This window comes from Telmatherina bonti (assembly GCF_933228915.1).
Source record: "Telmatherina bonti genome assembly, chromosome: 15".
In the NCBI taxonomy this organism is placed as follows: domain Eukaryota; kingdom Metazoa; phylum Chordata; class Actinopteri; order Atheriniformes; family Telmatherinidae; genus Telmatherina; species Telmatherina bonti.
The window spans coordinates 11760651-11782074 of NC_136613.1; the positions used below are offsets into that span (position 1 = coordinate 11760651).

The 21424-nt window shown below is 41.1% G+C and overlaps 2 protein-coding genes across 2 annotated transcripts; one reads left to right on the forward strand and one right to left on the reverse strand.

Moving 5' to 3' along the window:
* Positions 1–567: 567 nt before the first annotated feature.
* On the forward strand, positions 568–14091 carry arhgef49 (Rho guanine nucleotide exchange factor 49; the record flags this gene model as incomplete). The annotated part of the gene is made up of 6 exons (XM_079254649.1): positions 568–2225; positions 7615–7816; positions 9148–9355; positions 10643–11223; positions 12813–12958; positions 13257–14091. 6 exons carry the CDS (start codon positions 568–570, stop codon positions 14089–14091), a joined length of 3630 nt encoding a protein of 1209 aa, XP_079110775.1.
* Positions 14092–16196: 2105 nt separating this feature from the next.
* On the reverse strand, positions 16197–19834 carry tsn (translin). Its single transcript, XM_079253918.1, has 6 exons — positions 19699–19834; positions 19275–19368; positions 19088–19184; positions 18396–18511; positions 18232–18311; positions 16197–17466 (listed from the first exon to the last, which is right to left on the reverse strand). Exons 1-6 carry the CDS (start codon positions 19762–19764, stop codon positions 17236–17238), a joined length of 684 nt encoding a protein of 227 aa, XP_079110044.1. The 5' UTR covers positions 19765–19834; the 3' UTR covers positions 16197–17235.
* Between the last annotated feature and the right edge of the window lie 1590 nt (positions 19835–21424).

Here is a 21424-nt window from a genome sequence, read left to right on the forward strand (position 1 = left end):
TTTTCCTCTTACTCTGTCTCATCTTTGTCTCCTTTACCAGCTCGCTCCCGTTTCTTCACTGTCCTGCACTGTCTGTCTCTTTGTATTTGTCTCTCAATCTCTCGTTTTAATAGCCTGACAAGAAGAGCAATAATCCTTCTATTATTTTTTTTTTTTTTCTGCAGAGAAGGAAAAAGCCTGCAGGGGTAGACAGGGCATCGTATATATAAAATGAATGTGATTATTTTGGTGAAGGAACTATGCTTCAGCTCTGTGTCCAGAGCCGTGGTTACCCATTATTTCTATTTGTGTTGACTTTTTAGTCCTCCCTGTGGCTCTTAAACTCAAGCAGATCACGTGGTCAAAGCCATGCACAGAAACTGAAAAAAAGATGTGTGGTGAGGTTTCAAAACAGGTCATTAAGCAGTCTGATTAGACAACCGCATGTATTCATAGTTACCATTTTGAGTGTAATCATTTATTTCGGTTTTATAAAACATCTGTCTTTATCTGTCTTTGCTCCTGCAGGCTGCAGATTTTAGTCTCTGCCGACTGCGTGTCTGAGGACCTCTCACTCTGCCAAAAGCCATGCCAGACGTGAGGCCTCCTCCACCATGTGACTACCCTTCAACTTCCTCTGCCGCACTCTCTGCTGGCTCTCCTGCTGGCTGCAACTCTCCCTTCAACCTTGTCATAGACATGGAGCCCTGCATTGCTAACCTCCCTCTGTCTCCGGACCCCTTATCTTCCTTCCCACGACACAGGCCCAGCGTCCATCATTACCCGGGCCTGCCGGGACCTCCCTACCCTCTCATAGGCAGGTGCAACAGCAGCACACTACTCACCAACTTGGGACTCAGGTATTGCTCCAGCAGGCAGGGTCCTCTTGGGATGGAGCCAGGACAGGGGCTGGCCCCGGGCTCCTACATCCATACTGGAAACAACAGCAGTAGACCATACAGGAGTATGGAGAACTTGAACTGGAGCTCGATGGGAGATTCTGGCTTTTGCACATTCAGTGATGCTCCTTGCAGGAGCGTAGATAGTGAGTTTATTTTACGCTATACTTCCTCTAGCCACTGGTATGATGGACCTCCAGATGGATCTGTACTGGGGGCCCATGGGTTGGTACCCAATCCAGAGAGTTTGGCATTTTACCCTCGACATGGGCTGCCCAGAAAAGACCTGCCTCTCTTCCCTCAGCTGTTGTTTCCAGGTGGTGTTGACGAATGGGATGCAAGGAAGGGCTTAAGGGAGAAACTCCGCCTCCAGATTGCAAAGTCATCTGTTGAGCCTCTCAGGCCACTCCCATTGCGTCCTCAGGTGGCTCCAAATGTCACACCTGTTGAACAGGAAGGTGGGCGTCAAGGTAGTTCAACAAGTGCTGGGTCTAGGCCCCAGTGCACACTGCGCACATCTCCAGAGGAGATCAAGCAAGAGGTATTGAGGCGTTTGGAACTCCGGCGGCAGAACAGTAGCCCCAACTTAGCTGTCCACAGCTCTCCATCCAGCCCAAAACCAGTTCAGGCATCCTACACAACAGACAACATTGCAGGCAGTGAGGCTGGGACAGATTCTGCATGTGAGCGTCGGAGACCTCCAGTGGGACGTATACATATCCCTACATTTGAGGAGTTCAAGAGGATGAGGCAGAAGGAAGGGAAGCAGAGCTCTGAGTCCACAGCAGGTTGTGTAGCATCTGTAAAACAAGACGTGCCGCAGGATAAAAGAACTTCAGACAGCAAAACGCTCCCTTCTGATCAGTCTGACCCTCAGTTGGGTTCTAGTGGAGAAAAGAGAGAGCTGCTGAGTGTCAAGAATACGAGTGAAAGGACTCCCAGAAGTAATGAAGGCCTGCAGATCATCACCTCCTCAGACCAACCTGCTTTCATCACTGCAACCAGTCACTGCACTGCAGAAGCTACTTCATCCACCAAATCTGTCACCAGCACATACTCTCCAATCCGCACAGGCCCGTCCCCACGTTCACCCCTGCAGCCCCAGGTCAGCTTGGCCCAGGACAAAGCTACTGTTATAGGAGGTGATGGGAGTGGCAGGCGTCGGAGGAGTAGTCTGGAACCAGCTGGGTCGGTTCCTCTCCCACCTGGCAAAAAGAACTGGGAGCATCCCTCCAGCTGCTGCCCGGCACTCCTTTTGGAGGGGACGGACCTGTCTAGCTATGGAGCCAAGATCTATAAGATGAAGGATGGGCTCATTGGATCGGCACTGGACCTCATCAAAAAGAGGTTAGTTGGGAAGAGGTGTCGCAAGTGTTCACATCCATTATGTTAGTAAATCTAAAGAGAGCTGTTTGCTAAAATAAGGTTTTTGAAAATGTATAATTTCTTTAAAAAAACTTACTTGAACATTTGTGTTGTTCAACTTTAGGGGTAGTACATGTTCCCTGTCTGACTATAAGTAAGATATAAAGTAGGCATGTCCCCACAGCCACTTCTATACAGGCAGTGAAACATATATTTGTTGTGTGACACTTTATTAAGTCAATGAACATGAAATAATCAATGCATGTTATACATGAGAAGAATCAATGCACATATTAAATAAAGTAATATTTGCAGTATATATGGGTATGTTTGTCCATTACTATAAAAACTACATTATAATTTTAGGTAAATCTATGTCAGAGTTATCCATTGTAATGTTATTTAGAGACTGCAAAAAAATTAAAAAAGAGATAATTTACACTCAATGTTAGCGTGTAAGATAAATATTTTAATTTACTGTGACTGTAAAGATTTTCTCAGTCTTCATCAATTGCTGACCTTATATTTCATGATTGATACTGATCTTGTAGTTTGTATTTGTCAACAAAACATTATGACACGGTCACCCACCATGTAAACCATAAAGGTCATATTATATGTATACGCTAACTGACCGTGCTTACAGGAGCTAATAGGTTAAAATGTATTTTATTGTTTCATTAAAACTGTAGTAACTAATATTGAATACTATCATATTTTAATTGTTATTATAAACAATACAGTTTATTTACACCTGCACCAAACAAGCAGATAATTTATTTAAAGCCGTTTTTGTTTCCTTTTTTCTTTGCAAAGTTTGTATTATAGCATTATCTGAAACAATATTCATTATATCTTTAAAAGTTAAAATATTACATAAAATGAATATTGCTGCATATTAAGCTGTTGATGCCTAATGACAATTTTTGCATATTTTTATGGTAAAAACTCAAAATTAGACATTAATAGGTATATGCAACTATTTATAAGACTAAAAATGGAAAAAAAATATATATTTATCTACCTATTATTTCTTGGGTCAAATATTAATGGGTTCAAATGTTCTGTATATTAGGACATTTAAATGTTTTCTTTTGATATTTTTGTCAATTAACTTTACCAGTCCTATCAACACAGGGCTGTTTAAAAAAAAATTAACATGACACAGCACTTTTTGCTATAACTTCATCATTTGCAAGAGAATCTGAAGACTTCTCCCAGTGCTGTAAAGATCCAAGTTGTCAGGGTCCCATGTGGTTAGCTCAACATTTAGTTACAAACCAGCTCCTGGGAAATAAGCTAAAATACGTTAGAATAATATTTTATATAAATCTCTGTAACCCCCTTTGCTACATCGTACATAAAAAAGCACTCTGGCTTTACTGCCAGAAATATTGTTTTCAAAACCAACTTGATCTTTTTAGTGGGCTCATGGTACTCTTGATCTGAGCTGTGTAGCTGTTATAGCAGCAGAAGTGTGTATGAGTTAATCACTGAAGTGTACACACGCTTCCATGTTTGTTTGTCTTGTATGCCACAACATTCATCCATCTGTTTAAGCCCACGTGTGCTGTTGTGATATCGATTTATCTCAGTTATTGTGATAACAGCTGTCGGCGCTAACAGGGTTGGCTCTTGCAGGCTAGACTGTGGGCGGGAGGCTGGCGTGAGGCCTGACAGACTGGAGGACTGGCACCCTCCCTGCAGACCTACTGTTTCGCCTCTCTCTGTCTGTGTCAGCTGTTGGCTGAATAAATTCAAGCTTCAGTCTTCTCAGATTCGTTCTGCTCAAGGACGAACAAGACAAGGATGTGTTGCACTGTTCTGCCTTGTAGGCCTCGATGAAATGTAAATGTTAGACCATGGACGCAAAGGAGTGGCCTGGCTTGGCTAGTTCAAGAATATAAACTCCACCTCCCCTACAGGCTTGAGGCTTTGATAGATGGCAGATAGCTGGTATCTTTACTCGCCTGTCAGGACTCTCCACTGACTGTCGCTTCTTTGTCTGCGCTGCTACAAGGAATGATAGATGTTCGCATAAAGGCAGCAAAAGTGTTGCAATCTAGGGTTGCAGGTAAAGGTTACTTTAATAATCCATCTATAAAGTCAGTCAAACAATGAAAAAAATAGCTAAAGTCATACTTTGTGATATCATGATTTGCCTCTAATTACATTAGATTACATCTAATTAATTAGATAGAGAGATTACACAGATCCTGCTGCTCTATGTTACGGGCTGTTAGCATGCTGACAATTTGATCAATTTTAAACAACAACAGTAACAGTGACAATTTCTTTAGTTGCTGCTGTTTCATCATGATAGAAAGTACTGACCTGATAATATTCCTGTATGAAAAAGAGGGGCTTAAGAAAGCAGGGACGCCTCTGCAGAAATAACCTTAAATGTCATCATGGGGACATCGCCCATAGAGGACGATGAATAAACATGCTGAATTTTCTGACAAGACTCATTGACATATGTTATTGTTTCTCAATCTGCTAATCAGCCGATACATCACCCACTGACATCCAGCAGCCCACTGTTTATCTCAAGTGGATTCATCTTTTATGTTCAGAAATAACCACAGTGCAGTCTCTTGAGATCTGAAATCAACCTCAGGCTTTGTGAATGTTTTAATACTTAAGGATTTATTAATTAAACATGACACCATTCTGTGTGATCTCTGCACCCTGAGGAGTTTGGCTTCCACCAATAAGTTCCTTTGTTTAAAGCATATCATGCAGCATTATTCTGAATCCTGAGGGTATTTCTCCTCTAGCTGCAGTGCTTCAGTAATATGCTCATTACTATGCCCGGGAGGGATTTTAAAAACTTAAAATGGAGTGAAACACCAAAGCAATTTCACTGAGATAATTGTACACTGCAGTAAAGGTGCAGCAGGTGTGTATTTATGCGCATACGCTTTTCATTTATTTATCTCTATTAGATGCAGCCGCTGAAAGAGAAATATATTGAATTCATTTAAGCGATGCATGCATCAGTAAAAATGACAGCTAGGCTAATTTGATTGTCACATCTTACCGTGTTGAGCCGTGATCTATCACATCCAGCAGTTTCCTGATGAATTAAGCTACAGGTTATTGCTCCCCATGCATCATCCAGGGTGTGACAGTTAATACTGTATGTGAGATAGATGCCTTTTTTTAATGACACTTTGTCCAAGAAGAAACCAATAGGAAGTTTTAGAGCTGCAGCTTCGAAATGTGTTTCTCATATTGACCTTTTGCTATGTGGGTGTGATCTGGACATTTAGATGTCTCTTTTTCCTTTTCTTTTTTTTTGGTATGTTGGTTTTCTTTCCTAAAAGTGCAGGCTAGCTGCACTTTGCTGGATGGAATGTTGTTTAATGCAAAATGCAATGAAATTGACGCAGCTGCCACGCCCAGAACAAAAAAAGGTGTTCTGAAAGAAAATGGAATTTATGTGAGAACCAGCAGAATAATAAGCCCTAAGTGATGCAGAAAGGCACAAAGTGGCAATGTGAACAGGTTATATGACGGCAAAGTCATTGTTTTACTGAGTCATAGGTTGCGTTTGCTTCATGGATTGGAAATGTTTAAAAGAAAAAATTGAGTTGTAGAAAGAAATACGTTAAACATTTAACAGATGCAGACAAAACCTTGATGATATACCATGAGCAGGACATGAAACATGAGGGGGGAGAGAGGTGAGGAGATTACATTCAGCATAGCGTTCCATCTCAGGAGTCAATATCACCCCTCATCTCAAATGCATGTTTAGCCTCGACTGAAAAAAAGAACATGTGACCGACCATCCCCCCACTCTTGTTACTCACACCACTTGAAGATGAAAGTCAATATTTCAAGAATTTACAGCTTGTCTCTTTTTCTAAGAGACAGACGTTACTGAAACTCCATTATGGGTTGTGACCCCTGGGTCCGCGAAAGTTGCTAAGCTTTTTAAAACCACAAACACCTTAAATTTGTTGACAAACAACATCTTTCTGAGTCATATCACTTTAGTCTTGTTCTTCCATCCCCACTTGCAGCGATATGAAACACTTAACTACAAACTTGTTGGGTGTTCATGTTAATAATAACATCACAGATGTGTGCATTATTTTAAAGCTGCAGAAATCAGTATTTCATGAACACAGACTTTAACTAGCTAAGTTGAATGTGAAAAGAGAGGTTTTTATCCCTTCAAGGAAAAGACTTGTCCAGGGTGTACCCTCACTCTCACCTGCCAATTGCTGGGATTGGCTCCAGCTTTCCCATGACCCTGAACTGGACTAAGCCGTGTATAATATAAATGAAAAATTTTAGCACCATCTTTTTGATTTATGAGACATTGGCTGATTTTAGTCAAACATTTTTCCAGCAATTAAACCGACAAACTTATAGACAATGCTTCACACTCAAAGTTACTAAGAATCTGGTAAAGATAACACAGCTTGTAAAAAAGGAAGGGATATTAAAACATCTGCATCATGTTGTACCCACAGAAACATGATCAAAGTAAATCAATAGAAAGAGGAGTGGATGGAGAATTGTCGTATAAAATGCATCAGGAGTCCACAACTGGCTGAAATACCGACATGTCACAGTTTATGGGCAAAGCTTTCTTTTTTCTTTGATAATCCTCAGTTATGCTGATCACTTGTCTGTTGTTACAGTTACATATGTGAGTCCCTACAGGCATGTAGTTATGCTCGCAGACATATGGAAACTGGAAATGTCATTTCAGTGCAACTGCAGATTTTCTGGAATGTGTAGGAGTATATGATGGTTGCAAGAATGGATGTCCAGACACCAGACAAAGGAATGAAGGAAAGGTGTGGTGTGTGTCTGTGTGTTTGTGTGGCTGCGTGCAGGAATTGCCCCTTGTGGTCCAGGGGTTCAGGTGTTAATGTCCACTGATGTGTCTAATTGCTGTCCCCCTGAGGATGAGATGAGGGGTGGCGGCAGGAAGAGAGGAGAGCCATTGATTTAGGCGTTTTGGGGGGTGAGATGGAAGATTTTGGAAGAAAGGGAGGGTGGGTGTTGGGAATAGAAAACACAGCAGGAAGCAGAGGAGCATGTGAGCTGAAAAGGGGAGGATGAGGAGAAATGAATGACAGGGATGCTGTTCACTGAGGAGAGCTCTGTCTGAATGATAATTCCAACTCTTCTCCCTGGCGTTCACCATGTTTTCTGTTTTTCTTCCTCTTTCCTTTCAACCCCTTCTTATTCCTTCATTTATTCTCTCAATCCTTCCTGTTCTTATTTTCTTGTTTCTTCCATCCCCGCACTTGCTTTCTCTTCTACCCCCTGTCTTCCCCATTTGCTCCCTCCCATTCCCCATCCGTCTCTCTAACCCCCTACCTCTGTCTCCTCCTTTCCCGACCAGCTGCAGTGCAGAGATCTCAGCTGAGGCCCCCGTCAGACTGTCAGGTGACCGGGACGGAGGCTGTGACATCACCGCCTCCTCGACCGACTGTCAGCCCTCCGCCGTTGCCATGGCAACGTCGGCAACGGCCTGCAGAGCCGAGGCTGGCAACGAGGCGCCTGCAGGAGAAGGAGGAGGAGGATCAGAGGAAGCAGGAGAATGCGTAAGGATTCTTTTTCTGCCTTTTTCTTTGATGTTTTTAGTGTCGTCTGTGGGTTTCTGACATCTCCGCTTGTCACCGTTGCTTCGCGCCATTCAGAAACGTGTAAATCTATTGGTATTCAAGGATGACTGGGACAAGCAAGGGGACTGCGACACACACATCCACATCCTTCCACACATCCTCATGCAGAGGTATTTGTTGAGATAAGAACAAGCATGCTATGCGGTATGTCTTCCAGCAACAGCTTCTATGTCTGAGGATGCACGAAAAAGAGGATTAAGTCCCCCCCCCCCCCCCCCCCCCCCCCCCCCCACCACCACCCTCTGCCAGCGGGTGCAGTTGGTAACTCATTCCCGCTCTATGCGTGCTGGTTGACTGCAACCTGACACCAGGCTCAGTTGCAGCTAGCATCGGGCAACTCTCTGCACCTGCAGAACCGAAGAGCCGGACTTCCAGAGTCGCTTGTTTCCATGCTGCATGGCTGGAGGTATTGTAGAGCACAGATGTGGAGGTGTTTTCCTCGAGCCTTTCTTAATTTTCGGCACTGAATTCGCAGCGCAGTCTGCCTCTGATCTTCAGTAGAATATTAATTATTCTTATTCATTCTGCCTGATTGCTGCAAGCTGTGTGTGATGTCTGATATAAAGGAATGAAAATCTCAGTGCGGTTTTCTGTTATGTGCATCTGTTCATTGTCAGTGACCTGTCAATGTTAAGGGAGGAAGTTGTTGATGTAAAGCCAATATCATCAGTCTCATATGGATAGTTAGAGGCTGCGGTGAGGAGCCACGTGCTCAAGCAATGAACGATGTTGAACTTTCCACCTCAGGTCAACTCTCAGGGGCTTGATAAACCCACGCGAGGGAGTGTTTGTCTGTACAGGATGCTGCAGTGTTTAGGGAATTCCTCGCCTCACCTCAAGAAGAAACATCCCAGGAGATGCTTTAAGTTGTCAGTTGGAAGCTTTTTTTTGTTTTTTCTATCTTCAAGGCTGTGTGATTTCAAGAGAAGACTTTTAGATGCGGAGACTTGCTGTACAAGACTTGGCAAAGGATTAATGCTGCATCTGAGTGTGAAATTTAGATTCCTGTCAGGTCTACATGCTGGGATCAGAGAGAAAAAACTTACATCTGTTATGTAATGATGTCATCACAGTGAAAATGGTGACACTGCACACTGAAAACGCTTCTAGCAGACACATAAAGATATGTATAAGCTGGGATTTCTGTAACATCATCCTCACCTGTTCTCTCCATAGAGCTTTACCTCGTTTCACCTGTTGCTATAGTGATGTGAGCGTTTGATTGACACGCATGCATGTCCAACTGACAGCACACCAGCCTGGGCTGCAGGCGCTCCAGCTCGGACGCAGCTTATGAGCCGGCTGAGACGGTGAGAGCGCAGCGTGAGTGCCGCCTCCGGCCCCACTACAGTGACCCCATGCCAGCGGACGCCTCCAAGCGCAAACAGCTGGAGATGAAGATCGCTGCTGCCGCTCGACTGCACAGCCACCGTCGAGACCGCGACCGAGACAGAGACAGTGGTAAGTTTTTCACATGAAACTGAAGAAACAGCGTCTGGTTTGGAAAGAGGATTTTTATTAAAGCCTTCTCCCGAAGATACCTCTGACGTCACCAACACATCTAGGATGTTGAGAATTCTTCAGAGCCAAAACTTTAAGCGTATCATGTATAAACAAAAAGTGCTTATTTAATAGGGTCCTTTGTTATTAGAAAATGTTCGCTGTAATAATTTTATTTCCATCCCTGCTTTTATTTCAGTTCTTATGAACCCACACACGTGGGCACTATTGCTGTGACAGTATTGAAGTCCATGTGGGTTAGGTGATTTGGCTTTAGATAGAGATTTAGATTGGACCCTCATCTCCACCAGAATATTACAGCCCCTGACCACTAAACTGGATTTAATATGGTTAACTCTGTCAAAGCCCTTTTCTTTTCAAATCCTCAGGAAAAAAAACCAGACAATCTTTGGTGACTGTAATTAAACATTCAGAACACATGAAGGTTTCCAAGCTGAATCTCCACATTCTCGTCTTGATCAGATGCTGCAGTGGAATTTACACTAGAAAATGTGTTTAAAACATAGACTTATTTTCAAGCTTTGTGATCTTTGACCTCCTTTACCCCATGAAGGAAGGTAAATCCCCCCCCCCCCCACACACACAGTTGTGAATAAGCTTCCAGCTAAGCCTGGTATTTTACAGTCTGCCCCGTTCAAAAGAGATTAAGGCTCTTACAACTTGCATTTGATCTGTTTTTAACATCTCTTATGCAACTTAGTGTTTGCTCATCTGAATATTATGGCCTTTGCACCCAGGCCTCACCTCCCCCACCAAATGCTCACATTTACTCCTAATGCTTCCCATCTTCTTCCCTGCTGGTCACAAAATATCAGTTATTTGCTAATATGACACTGCTGCTTTCTTGGAAATGCAAAGGTTCTTAAATGTATGCATTCAGCAGCAGTGGATATCAACATCCAGTTATTTGCCTATTTCATGTATTTTATTTGGTGGCGGATGCTTGCAGGACACAGTTTGAGTGTGCACACAGCGGAGTTGACCTGCCATGTGTGTGCAAAGGTTAGACTCAAGGGCTGAGGATCTAATTGTTGGAGAAAGATGATATCGGTGATAGCTTCTTCGTCTTGTCATGACCAGTAATAAGTTGTCCAAATTAAATGGATCTCCATTAGCGCTGCGGATTTTTCACAGAGTGAAAAACAAAAACTAGACAGAAAATCTATTAATATCTTGGTTTGATGAATTTAATCCTTTCTTTCTCCATTTTTTCAGCACCAGCAGCACTACGTGGCCGCTCTGAGCCCCCTGGTGAGGAGCGGCAGCTGATTCTGGGAGTGACTCGCTCTGGGCAGCATCGCTGGAGCACCATCAGCAGCCTGAGTGCAGACAGTGGGGTAGTGGGCCTCAGCGATGAGCGGGAGGAGGAGGACAGCGAGCCCCGCCGTCACCGCAGAACCCGAGGAGCTGAGGTGGAACGAGTGGACAGCGGAATCGGTCCAGGCCTGTCCCGCACCTGGAAGAGACCGTCCGCCTCTCTCAGAGCCTGGGAAGCCCAGAGACCGTGTCCAGACTGTGGTCTGAGGGATGGGGCCTCTAAAGAGCGAGGAGAGCGAATGTGCGAACGCTGCTCCAAGCTGCGTACTGAGCGCAAGGAAGCCATCCTGGAGTTTCTGAACACAGAGTCAAGCTATGGGGAGGACCTGCGGATAATTAAAGAGGAGTTTTATGGCCCCATGCAGAGTGCTGGGCTGCTGACAGCTGAGCAGCTTGCCGTGGTGTTCAGTAATGTTCAGGAGCTTATCGATGTCAACGACCGCTTCACTGAACACCTGCAGGACAGCATTGATCAGGCTTTTGACCAGGTGAACTACTCATCTCTCACAAACACATAGAAAACCAGCTGTCTTTCAACATTTTAGTCCTACACTGTATGTGGATTTTATCTATCAACTTGTAGCAGCTTCTTCCTAATATCCCCCTCATTGTCCCTGTCATAAAGGAGTTTCCTGTGACTGAGCTGCCTTTGGTGTAGTTGTAGTAAAAATATTCTCAATTCCAGTTCATGATGCCGAAGAATAGTTTTTATATTACTTAATAAAGAAATTTTACGTATGATAACTTCTCACTTGCAGTCCATTTAATTAACATGGCAGTTTCAGAATTAATCGTCTCAAAAGCTGTATGTATCAAGTATAATATGTTTTATATGTTAACTATTTGCTCTATGGAATCAGATTTGTTTCAGAATATCCAAGCAAAACTTTTTAAAACTCAAGCAAAAAACATCAATTAAAACCAAAACTTTCTTAAACTTAAGAAAGTTTAAAATGATCTCAAAATCACAAATTATCAATCATCATGAAAACTATTAGGCTTTCATTTGGTTAAATTGAGTAGTTTGTTTGTAGTTTCCTCTTCCTCTTTCTCTCTTGCTATTTTGGTTGCGCTTCAGTCTTTGGTTTTGATTCACGATTGTTTGGTTTAATTTCTGACACAAACCTTTCATGGGCGGGCTCTTTCAGGGGCGCATTCTGATTGGCTGGTGAGTTTTGGAGTGACAAAAAAAGTTTTGTTTGGAGATTCTGAAACAAATCTGATTCCATATTTGCCAAGCATCAAAGTAGTGAAATCAGAGGGGATCACTGAATCTGTCCTTATTGGTTCTTTTATGTCATCCAAATGAATTAATTCATTTATTTAACAAAAACTTAAGATAAACTAACAGAGTTTCTGTGCCTTTTGCCATATAAACTTTCTGCAAAGAGTAAGGAAATTTGTGTTTTCTTGATTATTTCTTTATTGGTTGTTTACCTTTATATCAACACTGGATTGAGAAAGAATGACTTAATTGCCTTATTATACTTTTTTAAAACTATCACTGGGTCTTCTGTCATACCAGCCAGTAAAAGTGAAGAACCAGCTTTGGCCCCACATTGTGCTTAGAATGCATTTAACAAATGCCCATTACTTAGAGGCCGATCAGTCAGAACCAATGAGAGTCAGCGTTTTTAGTCTTGCAAAACCCACATTCATTTGTAATGGGCTGATGTCTCGTGTAGCTACATTCGATTCTGGATCTCTTAACTTGCTGATGCAGCTTGAGATGGAAAGTTCACAATAGTTCAGATTTTACAGTGGGATCACAGCTGCCAACACTCGAAATGTCATGTCTGATTATGACTGATTGTGGCTTCAGCTCCATATGTTACGTCTGCTCAATGTCAAGCTGCAGCGCATGTCTGCTTGAGTGCTGCCTAACAGGTGTCAGTGGAAGTCACATCTATAGCTGCCATCATTATTAGGCTGCATCTACATGATGCTCTCATCCGCAGAACATCTGCAGAGGGGCGCTGGTTTGCCACTTTTGTTCAGATTATCCATATTCTTCTTAAAGGTGCAATGTTCCTTATAACATCACTGCTCTGAGACATCTTGTGTAATGTGATTTCAGGGCGATGATGACCTGCTGACAGTTTACATAGGAGAGATCTTTCTGGAGTTTGTCAACATGCTGCCTGCTTTCCAGACCTATTGCTTGCAGCAGTCCACTTCAGTCAACATGCTCAACACACTAGAGAAGGAGAAAGAACTGCTCAGGTACCCATCAAACCCAAATATACCACTTCCTGTTTGCCTGTATGATGGAAAAGTTGCTCTGTGAGCTTTCTCTTGTTCCTGCCACGGCTGCTCTGTGTAATTCTTAATGGAAAAGACAGCGAGTTATCACTTATTCAAAGGAAGGTCTATTTTGAGAGTCGACTTGCAAGGATTCATATTTTTATACGGAGCCTGAGCCTTGAGTCAGGCAGTTCCATGATTCTCTGTAATCAAGTTTTTAGAAATGTACAAAGTTGTACAAGCTGTTACAAATCTCTCTTCATTTTTTTTTTTCCAGAATCTTCCTGGATGTTTCCCAGAATGACAACACTGCACTGCGTCGCATGAACCTGCGCTCTTTCCTCATGGCGCCCCTCCAGCGTGTGACTAAATACCCACTTTTATTAAGCCGCATTATTAAGGTTACCCCCGAATGTCACCCCGACTACGCACGTCTCCGTGAGGCCAAGAGTCGGGTGGAATCCCATCTGGAACACATTAATATGAAGACCAAACAGGAGGGCAACGGTGTTACCTGGTCTCTGCGCTCATTCCGCAGAGATAGCCGCAAGAACCGGGAGGTCATCAACATTGAGATGCGAGAGGTGTCAATGAAGACGGTGGGTTGGTCGAGAGAAAACACACGATTCGTCATGGAAGGACCGCTCCAGCTGTCCCAGCCAGCAGATGGTCAGTGGGTGAAAAAGGGCAGCAAGGCCCTCAAGTTCCAAAACGTGCAAAGTCTGCTGATGGTGAGGACACAACGAGTCGGCGAGGCCTCCTGTCAAGGCACTGATCTTGGCGCTAGGGGGGATCAGGGAGAAGTGGTTGGAGAGAGCATTCGAGATGGAGTGCTGGTTCTCATCAAGGACAAGAGCAGTGGGAAGTTCACAGTGCTGAGAGAACCCATCCGTCTGGGAAACTGCGTGGTGTCCACAGATCCAGACTGTGAGGACACTTTCGAGGTGCTCGATATCCGGCGGGAGTCATTTGTTTTCCGTGCATCGGATAAATCCCGTACCCAACAGTGGTTCCATCAGATTAAGAGATATGCTCGAGACTTGGGCACCTGGAGGAAACGGCGTAACGCTTTGCCTAACATCATGATCAACACAAACCAGACACGTTCCTGAGACTAGCCTTCACAAATCTTTGTTACACTGTAAATAACCCAAATCCTACCGCAGAAATCAGCCAAATCATTGAGTAATACCACTGGTCCGATGTATTCAGAAAACACAAACAGAATCTGTCTCACAGTCTTGTGAGAAAAACAAAGCACTTTTTTCTTAAAAAGCTGTCAGTGCGCCATAAAACTATGTATGTAGTTTTAATTTTAAGCAGTTAAATAAGAAAACAGATAAACAAAATACCAGATTCTTGGACTACCAAAAAAAAGTTGGGCTGTGCTAGCCAGCCTTGATTGTAAAGACTGTTTGCTCTTTAGGAAACAGTGTTTTCTGTACCTGAGGTGTGTGTGATAAGAAAGCATGACTGAACATGACTGACTGCAAAAAGAAAAATTGTAATTTCACTTTTTTCTTTTTAACATATATATTTATGGGGATTAAAGTCTTTAGTTCCTGGTAAAAGAAGGTGCAAACGTTTTAAGGTTTTTTGTTCAGTGGTTTGTTTGTTGTCACTGCCCTTTCCTGTTTGTGTGCTGCCCACTAGTGTATGTTGGCACCATAGCAACGGTCACTGCCCGATATGCAGCTGAGCAGAGCATCTCCAACAGGCCGAACAGACCTCCAGTGTCACTGTGTTTAAATTAGAAAAAGAAAAAAAAAAGAATTCAAGGAACAGCAATAATCTCTTCCGGTTTAACAAGAAGTAGCTACTTTATATGCATTAAATTTCCCAGAAATTTCCTTAAGTGTTTTTGTGTCCGTCCTGCTTTCCTTCAGCTTTGTTGCAGATTTAACTGGAGTCTTGATCATGTTTATTGGTTTAAACAATTAAAGCTTCCTTTCAGCACCTTAAGGAAGTCTCTGTTTTGGTAATTGAAACTGAGATTATCTTGGTGCCATGAAAACAATTTGTAAAGTATGGTCATTTTTTTAAAACATGTCAAATAGGTCACCTCAACCACTGAGCTGCCTCATTGTATTAATTTCAGTTTTTTTAATGTTGCGTTTAGGGAATCATGACGTTGCACAGAACTAATCTTGATGGGGCATAGCCAGATGAATATTTGTTTTAATGATGCGGCAGCAATCTCTATTTTAACAAGTACATGAAAACACTTAAAAATGTCCTCTTGAAAACCCCAAAGACAGAATCCTCTCGTTTTGTGCAACTAACAGTTCAATATTAAGACTCATGTTGCTGTAAAAGTTGAAAAAAACCTGTTAACTTGAAGAAGTAGCCTCAAAAATGCATCCAAATCATGTTGACAGGTTAGTAATAACTGTGTTATGTGACTTAGCAATGAGATGTTGTGCCTTGGTACTTTATTACTGTTAAGATTAAAAAAAAAACCTGACAAATATTGCTGTCACAGTAGCATTAACTTCTACCAGACCAGTCTGCCCTGTGTCTGCACTTGACTGAGACCAATTTATAGGCAATATAATTACTCCTATGACTGATCCCTTTATTTTCGTGGGATTTTTTTTTTAACCACTGATGGTATGTTTTTTATATAAGGCGGCTTTACTTTGTTTGATGCACTTTATAATTTAGTTCTGGAAAAGACTTTGGCAGAACTACTGGTATAACATGTTATTCAGTCACGTTCATTCATAATTCATGAGGGAACTTGGCCACGTAAAGCTCCAGCACATTGACTAAAAACATTATCTAAAACATTGCAGTTGTTATAAAGTAGCACCAGAGGAATTAAATCACTGTGTTTTGGAGGACAGAGCTATTGAACTCCACAGTGATGCTCATACACTGCTAGAAGATGCAGTTTCAGATTAAACCATTTCAAAATATAAAAGAAGCAAAACCTGCTGAGTTGCATCTTTTTTCCTTTTCTTTTCCTCGTTTGCATTTAAAAGACCTGATGTATTATTTCCCCAGTGTAATATATTATGAATTCTATTAAAAGATTTTAAACACAGCTTTGATTCTTTTCTTTGTGTGTGTGTGTACATTACCATCTAGCGCTGAAGCCAGTGTCATTTCTAGAGGTAGGAATACATAATCTACAAGTACAATTCACCTCAGACCAGAAAACAGAAGCACAACATGAACGATTGTGAAGAAACTTTTTTATGAAAACAGCCCAGCTCCACTTCAGACAGGTGAAAAGTATACGAGTAAAAAAAAAAAAAAAAAACATGCAGTAAATTACATTGTTTTGCATCCACTCAGCGATTTTCAGAAAAAGCTTCATTGCTACACCCAAAATACTGAACAAGTTCAACAGATTAATTGGCACAAGTTTGTAAGTGTTCCTAACATCAGGGATTGTACAATTAAGTGTCTTTCTGTTGTTGTGAAGTCCACAACTATTATTTCTTAGGCTCCACTTCACTTTAAGCCTCATTTGTCATCATCAAAATCCAAAATTAAGGCTCTTTTCTGATTTCTATGCAATATATTTGGAAAATGTTTAAAATTGAATGAAAATGCTTTTACTGGAGAGTAAAGTAACTGTTAGTAAAGTATGTCATTTATAGGCTCCCAGATCCCTGTTTTGGATTTACATACCTTTTTAAACAATGGCTCAGTCCTGCAACAAACCACCGAGAATCAAATCACAGAGTAAATCATCAGCACAGACATGTCTGATGTTTTTGCAAAGGAAAAAAATACAACTAAAGAAAAAAGCGAGCCTTTAACACTTATATCTTTGACCACCTTAATAAAAAAACAAAAACTTGAACGTACTGTTATTCAATAATAAGAACATGACTGAACAGCCTTAAAACCAGCTCAATAAACATCACAGGGGTCAGATGAAAACTAGGACACACGTTCAAAATACCAATAACAAACCAAACCTCTCATGTTAAACCTCTGAACGAGGATGTCAACAGACCTCATCTTTGCAACCCTGCTCACAGACTGCCATTCATCTACAGGACCTCTCTTGCATGCACGCACGCACGCACGCGCGCGCACACACACACACACACACACACACACACACAAACACAAACACACTCATACTCTGTCCCCGGCTACTGCGGCCTCAGGCAGATCTCCGGGTCCTGCCTCCCAGGTGGGGTAAGGTCTACGATCTGCAGCAGCCTTGAGAAGTCCCAGCTGGAGGTGGCTGCCAAGCCCCCTCTCCTGCTCCCACGGCCATTCCCATTCTCCAAGCTCTACTTCTCCCCGCCGGACTCGGCTTCCTTGGCCAGGCCGCGGATCGACAAGTCATAGACCACCTCCTCGATCTTCTTGACGTCATACTTGAGGCCATCGTAGCGCTTTCGTAGTGGATCATTCTTCAGGTTGAGCAGACGGAAGCCGGAGTCCAGCTCGTTGATGAAGTTTGAGATGCGGAGCGGCCGGCTGTAGTCTCCTGCTGTGACACTGTTCACTGCCAACCGTGACTGGAAGAGCAAATAGCAGCACAAATTCAACACTCACTCAACAGTTTATGCAAAAATGTGCTTTACTTAAAAAATAATATATGAGCACAAAACAGGCATTCTTGGTTAAAGTTCCCATGAATCTGACTAATATCTGTTTGCATTCAAGTTTTTTGAACCTGTAGAAAGGGACAAGGACATGAGAAAATGTGATATCTATACATGTAAATATGCACCTAGACAATAAATATGTCCAAGTGCAAGATGTGTCATCAACACCAAATACTGAAATCTTATTTTCTGCACATTACCTAATGTCAGCTGGGATAATTTCAGCCCGTAGTAATGCTGCGGGATAAAGAAGCTAATGGAGGGATAATTTATTTACCAGCTGTCAACAGCATCCATTAAAATGCACTGACTCAGCCATGGCAGGCCGCCACTGTTTAATAAAACAAACCAACTGTAAGTTCCAGTGAGTGGGTGTAGTCAGTCAGCAATCTGTTGGTGAAGATTTGCGATATACAAATGATGGCTTTACTGGGTCAGAGGGCATCCAGGGTATAAAAGTAGAAGCTCCTCAATGAGCGGTTGGTCTGTCCATTATCTTGTGGTATTTTGCCTTTTTTGTGATCATTAATCCTCACCTGAATAAGTAATTTCTTTATCACAACGGTTATTTTAGTTGTGAATTTATTTTTAAACAGGCAAAAACAAATCACACTATTAAGAATTCATTTATAGGCTATTGATAATTTAACAGTACAGCAATCAGAGAATACTTACCAGTTCACTTGCCATGATCAGCACGCCTGCCAGGTAGTCCTCTACATCCAGATGAAAGCCTTTCTCTCTAACAACCTCAACTGCCAAGATAAGGGAACAGAGGAGGGGGAGTTAGGAAGCTTTCCTCAGTACAAGTTAGAGCTTTCACGTCAACTTGTACCTACTTCCAAGTATCTGAGCCATCTCTTCCCGGGTCACCAGAGCTTCACTTTCCAGGTAGACGACAAAGGCTGCTAAGAAAGCCAAACGCTGCAAGACAAAGCGCCAATGCTCATGGAACCTGGAGGGGATCAACGCAATAAGAACAGAAACAACTGTGTTTGTTAGAGGAGTCTGAGTTGTAAAACATAAATCATAAAGAAAGAAAGATTGTAAGGAGAAATATTTTCTCAAATTTGATTTCTTAATTCAGTTAATTGAAGAATGCTCATAGTTTCACTTAAGTATGGAATTACTTGTACTATACTTGTAACTATATGTTACAGACTTGTTTGAACAGCAATTTGGGCTGATGTGGATTTGTCTAAATTGAATCACAATGGCTCATATTAAATTATGTCTTGAGTCCCACAAGATGACATAACTGTGAATTGGCACAACAAAAATAAAGCTGAGTGACTTAAACAGAATTACTCTTCAGATACCATCATTTTTAATAACAACTAAGCTAACAAAAATTAAAAGTAAAGTAATACAGCTCCTAGGAATTTTTTGCACAAAAATCTAAATATATTTAACGTTTAAAGAAAAACCACCAAAGATGCATGTGTTTGTTTGTTTTTTTGCAGATTCCAACCACAACAGCCCTTGATCACTACGAGCAGCAAACTGCAGTTACTTAGGAAAATGGTCTCACCTGTAATACTGCTCCGAAGGAAATTTAGTCTTGAGTTCTGCCATTTGTGACCTGACTGTGCAAAACAATTCCCTTGCTTTTGCACATTTACTGGGAACTGAAAGAAAAAATTTGCTGTTTAGAGTTTAAAAAAAGAAAGGAAAAAAAGATATCCTACAAGACAAAGAAAAATGCATAGAAATCTCACTTTCTTTGAATCCAGAAGGTTGGTGGACACTTTGAAGTACTGTCAATATTTCTCTGGCAGTCTGCTCCAAAACCTGGACAACCTTACGGATATCCTGGAAAAACAAAACCAATTGACAAATATTTAGTAACTTATTTATACCACGTGCTAAAGCTCCATTCAAAATCATGTCATTGTTTAATCAGTCTTTATTTGTTCTTTTAAATAAAAAAAAACTCCCTCTTTAAAATGTAGCAAGCTTAATGTGCTTTATCATTAACCTGAAAAAAATTAAAAGAGTCGCTGCATCCAGTAAACTGGACATCTGTAATGAAGTTACAGGACATTTTTAAAAATAAATGTTTTAAAGAAGCAACAATTCAGCTCTGGTTAGCTGCTAGCTAATGTTAGCAGCTCTGCAGGGTGTGTGGCTGCTCGTTCATACCTCTCTCACGTCCTGGTCTGCACTCAAGAACCCCTGGATGTAGCTGAACATCTCGGTGACAGACATTTCTGATCTGAGACAAACTACCCGCTCAGTATCGATGAAGAAACTGTCTGCAGCTAACACGACACCGCAACACGCGAACCGTCCCTTGTGCGTCCTGCTGCAGGCGCGTGGAGATGATGTCATGGCTTTAACGTCATCCCGCATTTCCTGCTGAAAAAATGAGTAAAACTTTTTTTGTGCAATCTCATCCTGCTGTTCATCACATTTTATATCCATAAATGCAAAGTTACTGAAATTATACCCTCATACATTTGCTTCTTCAAAGGGGTAAAACAATGTATTGGCACTCTGTAAAGCCTTGAGAGCAGTGTCTCTCTGCTCTAAATTTAATATATTCTTATAAATTATAAGCTTCCAAATATTTGTAATCTCCATGTTATATATACAACCCCTAGCCTCAGTCAAATGTTTACATTATATGTCGTGTTAATGCTGTTTATTACAGTTGTGCTCATATGTATTCATACCCTTTCATTAAAGAAAAGGTTGAATTTACAACTGTCACTCAAATAACTGGAGACTTAAAAAAGGAATAATAACTACAAATTTGCAAATATATAATTTAGTAATATAAGGCACTGTTTTTCATTTAGTTGAGTTGAAGAAAGGGAAAAAAAACAAAGTAGAATTAGAAAATAATGTAATGATTTTCATAATTTTTTCTTTATTTATTATTACTTTAGTCAATTTCAGCTTATTTTACAGGCAGCTGTTTTTTCCTTCTTTAATGAAAGGGTATGAATAAATATGAGCACAACTGTATGTTTGTTATACCACTGTATTGACAAGAATAAAGAATTAAAAAAAAAAAAAAAAATAAAAGTAAAAGAGTTTCACGTGATTGATATTAAAAGCAAACAACGTACTTCAAAACATTTTTTTAAGTAAATGGCTCTGCTTTGTTCCACCTACTACAAACTTAGGAAAGGGCTAATAAAGTTACACATACGTTCTGTAAAAAAGGATGAGAAATGTTTTTGAGGAGTTTGCTTAAAAATGATCCCATAAAGGAATTACTGAAAATATTAAATCTATTGATTATGTTTTATTATTTTTTGTTTGTTTGTATTGTTAATTTACTTATTTATCTTTAATTTTTTCCAATTTAACAAAGAAAAATTTGTTTTTTCATTGCAAGTATACCAAACGTTTTGGTTTTTTATATGTAGTAGTACCTGTTGGATGTTAGTAGTAAAATAAAATCATAATAATGAACTTTCTAAATGCCGGGTTTCATAGAGGCCCCAGTTTTTACACTACGTATTTCAGCTCTTTAATAGTCCAGACAACATGTATTTCTGTATGAATTTTATGTCAGAAAGCCATTTTTACTCTGTTCAAATAATTAACATACGCAATCCTCAAGGCAGCTTTTTACTTACTAACGTAATATAAACACGCCACTTCAAGTGGATCATCTTGTTCTCACGTTCATTTTACAACATATAAAGCAGATTTCCAGTTGTATAAATTACATAACGTTTCTCTGAATTGCTTCGATGCAGGTCAGCAAACAGGAAGTCAAGCTGCAGGTCTTCCAGCTGGTATGTGGTTCATTGTACAAACAGAAACCTCATTGTCTGCAGTGCAGAAATTTGATTACACTAAAAGCCAGTGTTTAGTCTGATGGGCAGACATGTTGCATTACCTCATTCCATCT

What these genes read in the sequence shown, in the direction of transcription:
- tsn (XM_079253918.1), bottom strand. Translation starts at nt 19,764, where the DNA reads ATGTCTGTCACCGAGATGTTCAGCTACATCCAGGGGTTCTTGAGTGCA. An exon ending in CAGACCAGGACGTGAGAGAG is followed by an intron (nt 19,369 to 19,698) that starts GTATGAACGAGC and finishes TTGTTTTTCCAG; the next exon opens with GATATCCGTAAGGTTGTCCA. An exon ending in ACCTTCTGGATTCAAAGAAA is followed by an intron (nt 19,185 to 19,274) that starts GTGAGATTTCTA and finishes TTTTTCTTTCAG; the next exon opens with TTCCCAGTAAATGTGCAAAA.